The sequence below is a fragment of the Hippoglossus hippoglossus genome, chromosome 18 (genome assembly GCF_009819705.1).
Source record: "Hippoglossus hippoglossus isolate fHipHip1 chromosome 18, fHipHip1.pri, whole genome shotgun sequence".
Taxonomy (NCBI): domain Eukaryota; kingdom Metazoa; phylum Chordata; class Actinopteri; order Pleuronectiformes; family Pleuronectidae; genus Hippoglossus; species Hippoglossus hippoglossus.
The window spans coordinates 16,479,763-16,496,692 of NC_047168.1; the positions used below are offsets into that span (position 1 = coordinate 16,479,763).

The 16,930-nt window shown below is 45.2% G+C and overlaps 2 protein-coding genes across 7 annotated transcripts in view; one reads left to right on the forward strand and one right to left on the reverse strand.

Moving 5' to 3' along the window:
• Nucleotides 1-957: 957 nt before the first annotated feature.
• On the reverse strand, nt 958-3,262 carry anapc10 (anaphase promoting complex subunit 10). 3 transcript variants are annotated; one of them, XM_034615268.1, is made up of 7 exons: nt 3,125-3,262; nt 2,647-2,819; nt 2,425-2,543; nt 2,178-2,268; nt 1,656-1,776; nt 1,523-1,576; nt 958-1,331 (listed from the first exon to the last, which is right to left on the reverse strand). In XM_034615268.1, exons 2-7 carry the CDS (start codon nt 2,760-2,762, stop codon nt 1,152-1,154), a joined length of 681 nt encoding a protein of 226 aa, XP_034471159.1. In that variant the 5' UTR covers nt 2,763-2,819; nt 3,125-3,262; the 3' UTR covers nt 958-1,151. The 3 variants fall into 3 exon arrangements, with proteins under 3 accessions (XP_034471159.1, XP_034471160.1, XP_034471161.1); XM_034615269.1 differs by having other exon boundaries at nt 2,647-2,810; nt 3,135-3,214; XM_034615270.1 differs by lacking the exon at nt 2,647-2,819.
• Nucleotides 3,263-3,305: 43 nt separating this feature from the next.
• Nucleotides 3,306-16,930, forward strand: part of abce1 (ATP-binding cassette, sub-family E (OABP), member 1) — a 13,683-nt gene continuing 58 nt past the window's right edge. The window contains exons 1-20 of one of the 4 annotated variants that reach the window (XM_034615245.1): nt 3,306-3,440; nt 4,245-4,385; nt 4,458-4,543; nt 4,697-4,794; nt 5,484-5,601; nt 6,737-6,874; nt 6,946-7,015; nt 7,287-7,383; nt 7,486-7,575; nt 7,671-7,792; nt 8,728-8,852; nt 13,361-13,457; nt 14,332-14,391; nt 15,011-15,069; nt 15,606-15,716; nt 15,807-15,949; nt 16,058-16,180; nt 16,254-16,365; nt 16,518-16,567; nt 16,775-16,930. The exon at nt 16,775-16,930 is cut by the window's right edge and continues 58 nt beyond it. In XM_034615245.1, coding sequence (XP_034471136.1) covers nt 4,283-4,385; nt 4,458-4,543; nt 4,697-4,794; nt 5,484-5,601; nt 6,737-6,874; nt 6,946-7,015; nt 7,287-7,383; nt 7,486-7,575; nt 7,671-7,792; nt 8,728-8,852; nt 13,361-13,457; nt 14,332-14,391; nt 15,011-15,069; nt 15,606-15,716; nt 15,807-15,949; nt 16,058-16,180; nt 16,254-16,365; nt 16,518-16,565 — 1,800 coding nt within the window. In that variant the 5' untranslated portion in view covers nt 3,306-3,440; nt 4,245-4,282 and the 3' untranslated portion in view covers nt 16,566-16,567; nt 16,775-16,930. Of the gene's footprint in view, nt 3,441-4,244; nt 4,386-4,457; nt 4,544-4,696; nt 4,795-5,483; nt 5,602-6,736; nt 6,875-6,945; nt 7,016-7,286; nt 7,384-7,485; nt 7,576-7,670; nt 7,793-8,727; nt 8,853-13,360; nt 13,458-14,331; nt 14,392-15,010; nt 15,070-15,605; nt 15,717-15,806; nt 15,950-16,057; nt 16,181-16,253; nt 16,366-16,517; nt 16,580-16,774 lie in introns of all 4 variants that reach the window. The other 3 variants (XM_034615243.1, XM_034615244.1, XM_034615242.1) reach the window with 3 other exon arrangements.

The window sequence follows — 16,930 nt, forward strand, 5'->3', positions numbered from 1 at the left end:
GCCATCGGTGTGGAGTCGCGTTCAGAACGTCACGCAGACTGAAAGTCTACCAGTATACCCACCAAGGGAAACGTGCCGATGCCACCAGTGGGATTTGTTTTGAGAATATTGGTAAATTTCGATCCCACCAGCGTCGTCACACTGGACAGAAACTGATGAATGGTGAAAAACGGAAAAACCAGCAGCTCACGTCTTTCGTGGTTTTCTGTCAAATGAAAGATTCCTGCGCGTCTGTGTCGCTCTTCACACGACCTGACGATCATATGTATTTAATTATTAATCGATGGTGTGGGATCATGAATCCGGTTCTGGAGCGAACCAAACAAACAAGATAAAAACAGGACTTTCTTCTTCCTTCTGTCTTCAGACTTTTATCATCAACACGTTTAAAACCATGAAACCTGATGTATTGTTCCACATTAAACATTTAAGGTGTGAGGTCATGTTTCCGTCTGTGAACCAAACAATTCACAGAATTAACGCAAAGAAAAGTTCTGTGATTTAAAACCAAACCAGGAAACTGACAACACGTCCTCAGAACTTTGATTGACAGGTAAGCATCAGTACGTGAGGAGGGCGGGGCTTAGTGACGATTAGTTTTACAAACAGCAGTCGATGACTGACAGTCAGCGTGAAGTCCTCTGATTGGCTGGTTGTGTTAAGTAGGTGGGACCACATGCCTGGGGAAGAAGATCTAAATGTAATTCTGCCTGTAGGGGGCGTGGTTTGTCTGTGAAAGGTGAAAAGTTGGTGTTGCTTTTCTCCTTTATTCTTATTAACATATTTTCTTATTTAAAGAAATTCAAAAAATGTAACTGATCAGAAACACTTGAACAAACATCAGTGAGAGAAGAACGACCTGAAATGACAGAAACATCTTTGACAAACATTTATTTAACGTCTACTGAGATTGTTTGTTTGGTCCATGTCCCATCTGCTAACATGGAGGAAGTTTATGACTTGTACTGTAACCAGACACCAGGGGGCGATACAGATGTTTCAGTTAAATATTGTGTGTTTTTAAGTTTCCTTATGTGACAGTAACTATAGTGAAGAGTAAATCCCATCAGGATCCATCAAATAGGAGCCAGCAGATTTCCCAGAATTCCCCTGGAGGCGAACACAGTGCGGCGGTCCCATGTGGGTCCAGATCACCTGATGGTGCGGTACATCATAAAGTCCACTGTGGTGCATCGTGGGAACTTGCCGATAGAGCTCTCCTCCACCGGCGTGTAGACTTTAATCTGCCGCATGTGAGTGTCTCTGCCGTTCTGGTGGTTGGCCAACACGGCTATCTGTATCATGAAGGTGCTGATTGGCTCGTTTGTCCGCTGACACACACACACACACACACACACACACACACACACACACACACACACACACACACACACACACACACACACACACACACACACACACACACACACACACACACACACACACACACACACACACGATTAAGCACACAGAAAAACAAACTGACTTCCACTCATGAAGGTTTATTTCGACAGTTCCTCACCTGGTTGATGAGAGAGATGTGGATCCAGCCGCTCGGCTCCACCATCTCCAGCTGCTGCAGAGACAAGAGAAGAAGAAGTCAGGTTCTGAACGTCCGCCTGTTTAGCAAACGGCAGAAGACGCCAGTGTGTTACCCGGATTTCCTGCAGGTTGTGGAAGTTGTTGCCGACTCGGACAGAGATCTTACTGGGCGTGTAGCTCTCGTCAGATTTATAATCAGCATAAATACACAACATCTTCACCGTCGTCCTCCTCCTGAACACAACACACACACACACATTTTTTTTAAGAATAAGGTTCATGGTGTAAAATATCAAACATCATTACATTTCTTTATCATCAGTGTGTGATTTTTAATATTTACAGTATCTATCAGCACAAACTGCTCAAGGTGATCAGATTGTCCCATTTCACTATTATCTGTGTTAGAATAAATAAACATGTTTGACTCTGGAGTGAAAAGGCTGTCACATGTAGAGATGCAGATTTAATATCGAACATGTTTTACTCCCTAATATCAGAATCAGATCCCAAAGATAAAGGTTTTTTTAAAACATCCACATGGTTAAAAAACCTCCGGGTGTTGTTTAGTGGTCAGATCCAGATGTGCAGCTTTTGACCATGAACACGTCCTCGTACTGAAAGAACTCAGTTACCTGAACTGTATGTTCACCAGGTGAGGCTGCGATCCGTCCGACTGCCAGTACGTCTCCAGGTTATCGTCTCGCAGCTGGTCCACCCCGAAACCTGCACAGAGCAACGACACTGTTTCTCTGTGTGCACGCACGCGCGCGCACACACACACACACACACACACACACACACACACACACACACACACACACACACACACACACACACACACACACACACACACACACACACACACACACAGGGTCTGACCGGGTTTACAGGACGAGAGCGACCAAACTGCCTGGGATCCGATCTCTCGGACCGTCCCCGTCCGCTCCAGCTGCTTGGGGTCGGCGCCCGGTGGCGTTTTGCTCGGCGTGGCCATCCTCCTGTCACAGAGAAAGAAAAGAACACGTGGATCTGAGTCACGTTTACAACATCCCAGGGACACGTTGTGTTTTAAAGGAGACATATTATGGGATGGTCACTGACCGTTCAGAAACCTCCTGCTGGGGCCTTAACTCCCGAGCGTCTTCAGCAGCTTCTTCAGGATCTGACTCTGGCTCAAACTGATACGGCAGGAACACTACGTTCTCTCCATCAGCCATTTGTCTCCATTCAGCTCGACTGTTGCTATGGTTACGTCCAGACGTTAGTTTCAGGAACTAAATCAAATTGTAGAACAGGAGCATAATATGTCTGCTTTAAAAACAGTTCGGATCTTTACTGATCCTCAACGTACAGAATAAATACAAACTGTATGAGACACTAACGTTACAGAACATATATATACAGCGTGTGGCTTCTTAGTCCTCAGGATAAAGATGTTCCTGACATGTTATTCACAGATGCACTAAGTTATGCACTGGATGGATTGACTGGATTTAGCTTTAGAAGCTAACGTGAAGCTAACGTTGGTCCAACGCGCTCAAACTTAACTTCAAACGGTCAAAATAAAAGTTGAACTCACGGTGACAGTCGTTCAAAGTCTCAGGTCGCGAGACGCGAGGCGCGTTCACACAAACACACTCAAGCTTCAGGCTAACAGGCTAACAAGCTAACGAGCTAACATGCTACATCTCCCACTCTGCAGCGTCCGAGGAGTCGCGTCCTGATGTCGTCACCGGCACCGGCGCGCGCTTTGTGCGTGTGCGCCGCCATGTTTGGCGCCGGCTCCAGGAGACGAACACGTTGCTGCGGAGAAGAAGTTTCACTGCGGATCATTTCTCTGCTGACGTCGCTTCTTGTCTGATTCCTTCGAGCACGGGAACCGGAGCCGAACAGCGGTGAGTGTCGGACTCTTCCTCCCGGATTCCACCGCCTCTCTTCGGCCTCGTTCCGCCGAATGTACCATGTTGAGCAGCTGTCAGTGCGGGGCCTCCGCGGCTAACGCGAAGCTAACGGCTAGCTCCTCCGTGTTAGCCGCGGTTAGCTCGTAGTTAGCGTTCATTTAAACCGCAGCTAACTAAACACACACGTGATCTCACGTGACACTTTGAACATGTACGTCTGTTCAACGCAGCCGCGGCTGCACTGTTTTCTGTGGAGCCACATCCCGTTCACTTGTTCTGGGGTTACAAGTTGTCTCGTGTTCTAATGAAGGTGAGAAGATAAAAGGTAGAAGATGAAAGGTTCCTGTGTGATCTCCGGGGTCAGCACGTGCATTCGGCTCGTGAGGGACTCGTGTATCACCAGGACGAATCCAACTGGGACGTCACACAACGAGTCTGCGGTCGAATGTGACGAGTCACAAGCGAACAGAAGTGACATGTTCGTTTCAATTCACTGATTCGACACAAGATGAATCTGAACCGGACACGCCTTGAACCCGGGAGCTTCCGCCTGGAGGCCCCAGGAGAGATGCTCCCATGGCCTGAGCCGCTGGGATCCATGAAACCACTTTACAGCCTTAGACCTGAAACCATCAGCTGGAGCTGCTGGCCGGAGCCTTTTGTTAAAGGCTGCTCACTCCAGAATGTGTTGCTTCAGCAGAGTTGTTGTCTGTCTGAATTTCACCATCAGCTGTGCCACATTCATTTACTCCTCCAGACTTCCTCGCCATCACATCGTTTCTCTTTGGTCTGTTTCAGCTCCTCGGGTGCGAGCGTCCGGCGGCCCAGCCTCCACCATGGCGGATAAAAACACCAGGATCGCCATCGTCAGCCACGACAAATGTAAACCTAAGAAATGCCGTCAGGAGTGCAAGAAGAGCTGCCCCGTGGTCCGGATGGGTGAGTGTTCGCTCAGTAATATGAGGATGGAGGAGCGGAGTTGTTCTTAAGGAGCTTCCTGTGTGTTCTCAGGTAAGCTGTGCATCGAGGTGACGCCGCAGAGTAAGATCGTGTGGATCTCCGAGTCTCTGTGTATCGGCTGCGGTATCTGCATCAAGGTAACGACGTGTGGGGGGTTTATGATGGAGGGCAGGTGATTGTGACAGACAACCCAACTTTATTTTGATGGGGTTTCTATGAATCAGTGATTTATTGTGTTGTGTTTTTTGTGGGTGTTGTTTGGTTATTCTGACGTCGTTGTGTCTTTGTAGAAATGTCCGTTTGGAGCGTTGTCTATCGTCAACCTGCCCAGCAACCTGAAGAAGGAAACCACACACCGATACTGCGCCAACTCCTTCAAACTGCACCGGTACGCTGCCGCTTTAACACACACGTCTGTCACGTCATTTTCTCTGTATGATGATGAACATGTTGTGAATGTGTCACATGTTCTGATTCCATATTTCTACTCCTGGACTTTAACGTTTGGACAGAGAACTGATCTGACACCAGTGAATTTAAAACAATAATAACTTGTATACAGTATATGAACAGCTGTCGGGTTCTGACCCTGTGTGTACTGAGTTATTGTCTTGTTGTTCGAACTGAACAAGAGTTACAAGCTTTAAAAAGGACGGAGGTCTTCCAGGACATGTCCCTTTTACTCGTGTCAAGCTCCAGCGTCAAATATCAAAGTATGCACATGCTCCAGGAAATCATCTGATCTGAAGACGGTTCAAACCGGTGGCAGAACAGATCGGCTGCTGTTTGGGAGCAAAGTGAATTCTGGGAAAATAAAATCTCAGTTTTATCCGCAGGTGAAACGAATGAACTTTGAAGACGTGACATCAGTTCATAGATTCACTGACTTAACCTTTTCAGATTCTCTGGTCACAAACGCTTGAGCTCAGTTGGAACGAGATCTATTTGTTTATCTCGACAGGAAAGAATCATTCAGATTTAATATGTGGAAGATTTTGTTTTTAAACAGGATTTATGTATTTTCTGCAGTTTTTGTAAAGTGTGTGTGTCTCTGTGTGTGTGTCTCTGTGTGTGTAGGCTGCCTATCCCCAGACCTGGTGAGGTTCTGGGTCTTGTGGGGACCAACGGTATCGGGAAGTCCACAGCTCTGAAGATTCTGGCTGGAAAACAGAAACCCAACCTGGGGAAGTACGATGTGAGTAACACACACAAACACACACACAGGTTACTGATGTGAGTATAACAAACACACACACAGGTTAATGATGTGAGTGTAACACACACACATGTTACTGATGTGAGTGTAACACACACAGCTTAGTGATGTGAGTGTAACACACACAAACACACACACATGTTACTGATGTGAGTGTAACACACACAGCTTAGTGATGTGAGTGTAACACACATGTTGCTGATGTGAGTGTAACACACACACATGTTGCTGATGTGAGTGTAACACACACACATGTTACTGATGTGAGTGTAACACACACAGCTTAGTGATGTGAGTGTAACACAAACACACACATGTTACTGATGTGAGTGTAACACACACAGCTTAGTGATGTGAGTGTAACACAAACACACACATGTTGCTGATGTGAGTGTAACACACACATGTTACTGATGTGAGTGTAACACACACAGCTTAGTGATGTGAGTGTAACACAAACACACACATGTTGCTGATAGATGGAAACGTTGAGCGTCGTTTGTTGCTGTGCGGATGAGATAAGATGTGGGCGGAGCTTCTCTCCCACCAAACGTCTGAAATTGTCTTCATGTCATAAATCACATGGATCAAAATACTCAGCAGATTCAAATAAAGATCAAATATGAGCATATGTTCAGTTTTACTCTAGATTTAAAAAGTCGTATTCTTTTCTAATCCATTCTATTTTTTTTCTGTTCTTTTTGATTTGATTAAATTAGTATGAGTTTCTATTAATCTTTTTTTTTTATTTGACACAGTAAAGTAGAACTAGAATCATAAATAAGAATCAGAATAAAATATGGAGGAAATTCAATGATTTAAAATAAAGTGAATAATTTTGTTCACGCTCGTCTTTTTTTATCGTCTGGAATCTAAATCAAAATGTTCTATTTATTAATTATCTCAGCAATAATAAAACTCGTTATGGTTATTAAAACACGTTTTCTCAGTTTCAATTTCACTTTTCACACTTATTTCATATTCATCTTCTACGTCATACTTATGTTCCATCTCTCGTGTGTCTGATAATAACATACATGAGAATCTGCTGCTCATGTGTTCGTATGTAACTGAACATTGATGGAATCCGTCTGTGGCCTCCGGACTTTCCCAGAATCCTCCAGACTGGCAGGAGATCTTGACGTACTTCAGAGGATCCGAGCTGCAGAACTATTTCACCAAAATCCTGGAGGACGACCTGCGGGCCATCGTCAAGCCGCAGTACGTCGACCAGATCCCGAAGACCGTCAAGGTAACGAGGAAGTTCAGTGGGGGGGGTCAGACCATTGAGGGCTGGGTGTAATTCTTCACCTCTACCTCCAGGGGTCGGTAGGAGCCATCCTGAGCAGGAAAGACGACACAGACACACAAAGAATCGTCTGTGATCAGCTCGGTAACACACACACACACACACACACACACACACACACACACACACACACACACACAGGTCCTGTGGGGGTTAGGGTTAAACAAAGTTTCCCACGACTCAGAAGGTAAATTGTGAATGTAGATTCCGACTCTACCTCGAGGACCTGAGGTCAAAGACGTTTCTTCCAGCTCCGGGCTCATGACTTCATAACGGCTCCTGCAGATGTTGATATGATTCATAGTGTTTACACAAACTGACTGGATCTTTATTGTGATTGGCTGTTGCCGGGCAGATCTGACTCACCTGCGGGAGAGGAACGTGGAGGATCTGTCCGGCGGCGAGCTGCAGAGGTTCGCCTGCGCAGTCGTCTGTATCCAGAGGGCCGACATGTGAGGAAGCCGCACACACACTTGTACAAGGTGTGGACACACACACACACACACACACACACACACACACACACACTGACGGCTGTTGTGTCTCTGCTGCAGCTTCATGTTTGACGAACCGTCCAGTTACCTGGATGTGAAACAGAGGCTGAAGGCCGCCATCACCATCCGCTCGCTCATCACCCCCGACAGGTGACTCACCTGGTTAAAGCAATAATGTGTACGGTTTCAGTTCATGTTCATTTTATATCATGGTGTTTATAATTATTACTATTAACTTGTGTCAGGTATATCATCGTGGTGGAACATGACCTGAGTGTGTTGGACTACCTGTCCGACTTTATCTGCTGTTTGTACGGAGTCCCCAGCGCCTACGGTGTGGTCACCATGCCCTTCAGTGTCCGAGAGGGTAACACACACACACAGGGTCACACTAACTCACACACACACACACACAGGGTCACACTAACTCACACACACACACACATAGGGTCACACTAACTCACACACACACACACACACACACACACACAGGGTCACACTAACTCACACACACACACACACAGGGTCACACTAACTCACACACTAACTCACACACACACACACAGGGTCACACTAACTCACACACACACACACACACAGGGTCACACTAACTCACACACACACACAGGGTCACACTAACTCACACACACACACACACACACACACACACACACACACACAGGGTCACACTAACCCACACACACACACACACACAGGGTCACACTAACTCACACACACACAGGGTCACACTAACTCACACACACACAGGGTCACACTAACTCACACACACACACACACACACACACAGGGTCACACTAACCCACACACACACACACACAGGGTCACACTAACTCACACACACACAGGGTCACACTAACCCACACACACACAGGGTCACACTAACCCACACACACACAGGGTCACACTAACCCACACACACACACACACACACACACACACAGGGTCACACTAACTCTCACACACACACACAGGGTCACACTAACTCACACACACACACACACACACACACAGGGTCACACTAACTCACACACACACACAGAGTCACTAACCCACACACACACAGGGTCACACTAACTCTCACACACACACACACACACAGGGTCACACTAACTCACACACACACAGGGTCACACTAACTCACACACACACAGGGTCACACTAACTCACACACACACAGGGTCACACACACACACACACACACACAGGGTCACACTAACTCTCACACAGTAACCGATTGTCTCTTCCACTGCTTCAGCTCGTTCCTCCTTCTCCGTCCTGCAGGTATCAACATCTTCCTGGATGGTTACGTTCCCACGGAGAACCTCAGGTTCCGTGAGACCTCATTGGTCTTCAAAGTGGCAGAGACGGCCAATGAGGAGGAGGTGAAGCGACTCCGTCACTACCAGGTGCGTCTTCACTTCCTGTCTTCTTCACTTGGATCAGTGAAGTCATCGTGATGTGTCGTCTGGTTCTACTTCACATTTAAGACTTCACGAGAACCAGTTCCATGTTGGTCCTCTGGTTTAAAGACGAGGGTTGTGTTGTGATGGTTGTGTTGTGATGGTTGTGTTGTGTTGTGAGGGTTGTGTTGTGATGGTTGTGTTGTGATGGTTGTGATGGTTGTGTTGTGATGGTTGTGTTGTGATGGTTGAGATGGTTGTGTTGTGATGGTTGTGTTGTGATGGTTGTGATGTGATGGTTGTGTTGTGATGGTTGTGATGTGATGGTTGTGTTGTGATGGTTGTGATGTTTGTCTTGTGATGGTTGTGTTGTGATGGTTGTGATGTGATGTTTGTTTTGTGATGGTTGTGTTGTGATGTTTGTGTTGTGATGGTTGTGATGGTTGTGTTGTGATGTTTGTGTTGTGATGGTTGTGATGTGATGGTTGTGTTGTGATGTTTGTGTTGTGATGGTTGTGATGTTTGTCTTGTGATGGTTGTGATGTTTGTTTTGTGATGGTTGTGATGTGATGTTTGTGTTGTGATGTTTGTCTTGTGATGTTTGTGTTGTGATGGTTGTCTTGTGATGGTTGTGTTGTGATGTGATGGTTGTGTTGTGATGGTTGAGATGGTTGTGATGGTTGAGATGGTTGTGTTGTGTTGTGATGGTTGTGATGTGATGGTTGTGATGTGATGGTTGTGATGTGATGTTTGTGATGTTTGTTTTGTGATGGTTGTGTTGTGATGTTTGTTTTGTGATGGTTGTGATGTGATGTTTGTTTTGTGATGGTTGTGTTGTGATGGTTGTGATGTTTGTGTTGTGATGGTTGTGATGTTTGTGTTGTGATGGTTGTGATGTTTGTCTTGTGATGTTTGTGATGTGATGTTTGTTTTGTGATGTTTGTGTTGTGATGGTTGTGATGGTTGTGTTGTGATGTTTGTCTTGTGATGGTTGTGCTGTGATGTTTGTTTTGTGATGTTTGTGTTGTGATGGTTGTGATGGTTGTGATGTGATGTTTGTTTTGTGATGGTTGTGATGTGATGTTTGTTTTGTGATGGTTGTGTTGTGATGTGATGTTTGTGTTGTGATGTTTGTCTTGTGATGGTTGTGATGTGATGTTTGTTTTGTGATGGTTGTGTTGTGATGTGATGTTTGTGATGTGATGTTTGTCTTGTGATGGTTGTGATGTGATGTTTGTTTTGTGATGGTTGTGTTGTGATGTGATGTTTGTGTTGTGATGTTTGTCTTGTGATGGTTGTGATGTGATGTTTGTGATGTTTGTGTTGTGATGTTTGTCTTGTGATGGTTGTGATGGTTGTGATGTGATGTTTGTGATGTTTGTGTTGTGATGTTTGTGTTGTGATGGTTGTCTTGTGATGGTTGTGATGTGATGTTTGTCTTGTGATGGTTGTGATGTGATGGTTGTGATGTGATGTTTGTGATGTTTGTTTTGTGATGGTTGTGTTGTGATGTTTGTGTTGTGATGTTTGTCTTGTGATGGTTGTGATGTTTGTTTTGTGATGGTTGTGTTGTGATGGTTGTGATGTTTGTTTTGTGATGGTTGTGTTGTGATGGTTGTGATGTGATGTTTGTGTTGTGATGTTTGTCTTGTGATGGTTGTGATGTTTGTGTTGTGATGGTTGTGATGTTTGTCTTGTGATGGTTGTGATGTGATGTTTGTTTTGTGATGTTTGTGATGTGATGTTTGTTTTGTGATGTTTGGGTTGTGATGGTTGTGTTGTGATGTTTGTCTTGTGATGGTTGTGATGGTTGTGCTGTGATGTTTGTTTTGTGATGTTTGTGTTGTGATGGTTGTGATGGTTGTGATGTGATGTTTGTTTTGTGATGGTTGTGTTGTGATGGTTGTGTTGTGATGGTTGTGATGGTTGTGTTGTGATGGTTGAGATGGTTGTGTTGTGATGGTTTTGTTGTGATGGTTGTGATGTGATGGTTGTGTTGTGATGTTTGTGATGTGATGGTTGTGTTGTGATGGTTGTGATGTTTGTCTTGTGATGGTTGTGTTGTGATGGTTGTGATGTGATGTTTGTTTTGTGATGGTTGTGTTGTGATGGTTGTGATGTTTGTGTTGTGATGGTTGTGATGTGATGTTTGTGTTGTGATGGTTGTGATGGTTGTGTTGTGATGTTTGTGTTGTGATGGTTGTGATGTGATGGTTGTGTTGTGATGTTTGTGTTGTGATGGTTGTGATGTTTGTCTTGTGATGGTTGTGATGTTTGTTTTGTGATGGTTGTGATGTGATGTTTGTGTTGTGATGTTTGTCTTGTGATGTTTGTGTTGTGATGGTTGTCTTGTGATGGTTGTGTTGTGATGTGATGGTTGTGTTGTGATGGTTGAGATGGTTGTGATGGTTGAGATGGTTGTGTTGTGTTGTGATGTGATGGTTGTGATGTGATGTTTGTGATGTTTGTTTTGTGATGGTTGTGATGTGATGTTTGTTTTGTGATGGTTGTGTTGTGATGGTTGTGATGTTTGTGTTGTGATGGTTGTGATGTTTGTGTTGTGATGGTTGTGATGTTTGTCTTGTGATGTTTGTGATGTGATGTTTGTTTTGTGATGTTTGTGTTGTGATGGTTGTGATGGTTGTGATGTTTGTTTTGTGATGGTTGTGATGTGATGTTTGTTTTGTGATGGTTGTGTTGTGATGTGATGTTTGTGATGTGATGTTTGTCTTGTGATGGTTGTGATGTGATGTTTGTTTTGTGATGGTTGTGTTGTGATGTGATGTTTGTGATGTGATGTTTGTCTTGTGATGGTTGTGATGTGATGTTTGTTTTGTGATGGTTGTGTTGTGATGTTTGTGATGTGATGTTTGTCTTGTGATGGTTGTGATGTGATGTTTGTTTTGTGATGGTTGTGTTGTGATGTGATGTTTGTGTTGTGATGTTTGTCTTGTGATGGTTGTGATGGTTGTGATGTGATGTTTGTGATGTTTGTGTTGTGATGTTTGTCTTGTGATGGTTGTGATGTTTGTGTTGTGATGTTTGTCTTGTGATGGTTGTGATGTGATGTTTGTTTTGTGATGGTTGTGTTGTGATGTGATGTTTGTGATGTGATGTTTGTCTTGTGATGGTTGTGATGTGATGTTTGTTTTGTGATGGTTGTGTTGTGATGTGATGTTTGTGTTGTGATGTTTGTCTTGTGATGGTTGTGATGGTTGTGATGTGATGTTTGTGATGGTTGTGATGTTTGTCTTGTGATGGTTGTGATGGTTGTGATGTGATGTTTGTGATGTTTGTGTTGTGATGTTTGTCTTGTGATGTTTGTCTTGTGATGGTTGTGATGTGATGTTTGTGATGTTTGTTTTGTGATGGTTGTGTTGTGATGTTTGTGTTGTGATGTTTGTCTTGTGATGGTTGTGATGTTTGTTTTGTGATGGTTGTGTTGTGATGGTTGTGATGTTTGTTTTGTGATGGTTGTGTTGTGATGGTTGTGATGTGATGTTTGTGTTGTGATGTTTGTCTTGTGATGGTTGTGATGTTTGTGTTGTGATGGTTGTGATGTTTGTCTTGTGATGGTTGTGATGTGATGTTTGTTTTGTGATGTTTGTGATGTGATGTTTGTTTTGTGATGTTTGGGTTGTGATGGTTGTGTTGTGATGTTTGTCTTGTGATGGTTGTGCTGTGATGTTTGTTTTGTGATGTTTGTGTTGTGATGGTTGTGATGTTTGTCTTGTGATGGTTGTGATGTGATGTTTGTCTTGTGATGGTTGTGTTGTGATGTGATGTTTGTGTTGTGATGTTTGTCTTGTGATGGTTGTGATGGTTGTGATGTGATGTTTGTTTTGTGATGGTTGTGTTGTGATGTTTGTGTTGTGATGTTTGTGTTGTGATGTTTGTCTTGTGATGGTTGTGATGTTTGTTTTGTGATGGTTGTGATGTGATGTTTGTTTTGTGATGGTTGTGTTGTGATGTTTGTGTTGTGATGTTTGTGTTGTGATGTTTGTCTTGTGATGGTTGTGATGTTTGTTTTGTGATGGTTGTGATGTTTGTTTTGTGATGGTTGTGATGTTTGTTTTGTGATGGTTGGGTTGTGATGTTTGTCTTGTGATGTTTGTCTTGTGATGTTTGTCTTGTGATGGTTGTGATGTTTGTGATGTGATGTTTGTGTTGTGATGGTTGTGATGTGATGTTTGTGTTGTGATGTTTGTCTTGTGATGTTTGTGTTGTAATGGTTGTGATGATTGCGTGGTGATGGTTGCATGGAGATGGTTGTGTTGTGATGGTTGTCTTGTGATGTTTGTGTTGTGATGTTTGTGTTGTGATGGTTGGGATGATTGCGTGGTGATGGTTGGGTTGTGATGGTTGTGTTGTGATGGCTGTGATGTTTGTGTTGTGATGGTTGCGTGGAGATGTTTGTGTTGTGATGGTTGCGTGGAGATGTTTGTGTTGTGATGGTTGCGTGGAGATGTTAAGGATCCTGCCATGGTTGATTTCTTGTTGTGATTGTGTTTCAGTATCCAGACATGTCCAAGAAGATGGGCGAGTTCATGTTGGATATTAAAGGAGGGGATTTCACGGACTCTGAGATCATGGTGATGCTGGGAGAGAACGGTGCGTGTTTCCCTTTGATGATGAACACGGCTCCTCTGGTTCTCCTCTGATGTTCAGGCTGTCGTCAGCCACGTTATCCAGATCCAATCAATCAAATTATATTTGTATAGCCCATATTCACAAATCCCAGTTTGTCTCATGGTCTTTAACAAGGTGAGACATCCTCTGTCCTTAACCCTCAACAAGAGTAAAACTACTAAAAAAAACCTTAACAGGTAAAGAAGGTAGAAACCTCAGAGACACATGTGAGGGTCCGTCTCCCAGGACGGACACAAGTGAACAGATGTCAAGTGTAAAGGAGAACATCAGAAAGATAAAGGTTTTAGCAGCATTGATGAGGGTAAACAACATTTAATGAGTTCTGTCAGGGCCCATGTTCCATCCTGTTATCCTGTGGACAGACAGTGAGACAGGCAGAGAGACAGTGAGACAGGCAGAGAGACAGTGAGACAGGCAGAGAGACAGTGAGACAGGCAGAGAGACAGTGAGACAGGCAGAGAGACAGTGAGACAGGCAGAGAGACAGTGAGACAGGCAGACAGACAGTGAGACAGGCAGAGAGACAGTGAGACAGGCAGACAGACAGTGAGACAGGCAGAGAGACAGTGAGACAGGCAGAGAGACAGTGAGACAGGCAGAGAGACAGTGAGACAGGCAGACAGACAGTGAGACAGGCAGAGAGACAGTGAGACAGGCAGACAGACAGTGAGACAGGCAGAGAGACAGTGAGACAGGCAGAGAGACAGTGAGATAGGCAGAGAGACAGTGAGACAGGCAGAGAGACAGTGAGACAGGCAGACAGACAGTGAGACAGGCAGCTGTGAACACAACAAGGTAAAAGTGGAGGTTGTGAAAATGTGTGTGTTTGTGTGCAGGCACAGGGAAGACGACCTTCATCAGGATGTTGGCTGGAGGACTCAAACCTGACGAGGGAGGTGAGCGTCTCACACACACACACACACACACACACACACACACACACACACACTCTGACCTCCTCTCTCTCTCTCTCTGTCTCTCTCTCACACACACACACACACACACACACACACACTCTGACCTCCTCTCTCTCTCTCTCACACACACACACACACACACACTCTGACCTCCTCTCTCTCTCTCTCTCACACACACACACACACACACACACACACACACACACACACACACTCTGACCTCCTCTCTCTCTCTCTCACACACACACACACACACACACTCTGACCTCCTCTCTCTCTCTCTCTCACACACACACACACACACACTCTGACCTCCTCTCTCTCTCTCTCTCTCACACACACACACACACACTCTGACCTCCTCTCTCTCTCTCTCACACACACACACACACACTCTGACCTCCTCTCTCTCTCTCTCACACACACACACACACACACTCTGACCTCCTCTCTCTCTCACACACACACACACTCTGACCTTCTCTCTCTCTCTGTCTCTCTCTCTCACACACACACACACACACACACTCTGACCTCCTCTCTCTCTCTCTCACACACACACACACACACACTCTGACCTTCTCTTCCCCCCCCCCAGGTGATGTTCCCACCCTCCTCGTCAGCTACAAGCCTCAAACCATCAGCCCCAAGTTTAAGGTTTGTTTCATCAGCAGCTGAAAACAATGAAACATAACGTCAGTGAGCTCAGTTCACACCTGCAGCGACACACACACACTCTATGACACACACACACACTAACACACACTCTATGACACACACTCTAACACACACACTAACACACACTCTATGACAAACACACCACTATCAATGTGTTCTCACCAGGATTTATCTCATAGCAAAAAAACTCACCATGTGAAAGAAAGAAAAATAACTGGATCCAGATCAGAGCTCTGCTGATTACATCATCCTGCTGGGAGGGAGGGGGGGAGGGCATCAATCATTAAACATAAACAACTTCTCTATGTTTGGTTGTTTTTCTGTTTTCTTTTTATTTATAAATATATATAATATAAAGGGTTAGGGGGGTTAGCCCCTGACCCCTCTAACCCTGTGTGTGTGTGTGTGTGTGTGTGTGTGTGTGTGTGTGTGTGTGTGTGTGTGTGTGTGTGTGTGTGTGTGTGTGTGTGTGTGTGTGTGTGTGTGTGTGTGTGTGTGTGTGTGTGTGTGTGTAGGGCAGCGTCCGAGCTCTGCTGCATGAGAAGATCCGAGACGCCTACACTCACCCTCAGTTCATCACAGACGTGATGAAGCCGCTTCAGATCGAGAGCATCATCGATCAGGACGTGAGCAAAAATTATTGATTATAATTGAATGATTAATTCCGATTGATTGACGGGATGTTAACGCCCCCCCCTCCCCCCTCCTCCCTCCAGGTGCAGAACCTGTCTGGTGGCGAGCTGCAGCGAGTCGCTCTCACTCTGTGTTTGGGGAAACCTGCTGATGTTTATCTCATTGACGAACCGTCGGCGTACCTGGACTCTGAGCAGCGGCTGATGGCCGCCAGGGTCATCAAGAGGTCACACGCTACTTTACCCAGAATTCTACAGCAAAATAAAAAGAAATTGTGAAGTTGTTTCCTGTTTGAATCTTCCTTCATGTTCCTTCATGTCCGACACGTGTGCAGGTACATCCTCCACGCCAAGAAGACTGCGTTCGTCGTGGAGCACGACTTCATCATGGCGACCTACCTGGCCGACAGAGTCATCGTGTTCGACGGTATTCCCTCCAGGCAGACCGCCGCCAACACGTAAGATGAGAAAAGACATTTTTAAAAAGGCTCAAACGTTAAACTGTATTTAAAATGAATTTCTCTCGGTCAGGCCCCAGGGTCTGTTGGCAGGAATGAACCGTTTCCTGTCGCTGCTGGAAATCACGTTCAGACGAGACCCAAACAACTTCAGACCCCGGATCAACAAACTCAACTCCATCAAGGTGTTTACACCTGAACTTCTACTCTTGAAACAACTTTGATTTATACACGATTAAAGATTTGACAACATCAAACTGCTGTTTATTCTACCTGAGTGATTCTCATGATTTCAAACTGCTCTCATCACTCTGACCGTTTCCCTTTGTTTTCTCAGGACACTGAACAGAAGAAGAGCGGAAATTATTTCTTCCTTGACGACTGAGACGACTTCCTGTGGTGCCCCAGCACGACTTCCTGTGGTGCCCCAGCACGACTTCCTGTGGTGCCCCAGCACGACTTCCTGTGGTGCCCCAGCTCGACTTCCTGTGGTGCCCCAGCTCGACTTCCTGTGGTGCCCCAGCTCGACTTCCTGTGGTGCCCCAGCTCGACTTCCTGTGGTGCCCCAGCACGACTTCCTGTGGTGCCCCAGCTCGACTTCCTGTGGTGCCCCAGCACGACTTCCTGTGGTGCCCCAGCACGACTTCCTGTGGTGCCCTTCATTCAGGCTGTGTTCAAATGATAAACAACTTTATTCCACCACAGTTTCTGACCTCGTTTCTTATTTTCTCTGTAACGGCTGAAATGTTT

What these genes read in the sequence shown, in the direction of transcription:
- anapc10 (XM_034615268.1), bottom strand. Translation starts at nt 2,762, where the DNA reads ATGGCTGATGGAGAGAACGTAGTGTTCCTGCCGTATCAGTTTGAGCCA. An exon ending in GCTCTCGTCCTGTAAACCCG is followed by an intron (nt 2,269 to 2,424) that starts GTCAGACCCTGT and finishes TGCTCTGTGCAG; the next exon opens with GTTTCGGGGTGGACCAGCTG. An exon ending in CTGGTGAACATACAGTTCAG is followed by an intron (nt 1,777 to 2,177) that starts GTAACTGAGTTC and finishes TGTTGTGTTCAG; the next exon opens with GAGGAGGACGACGGTGAAGA.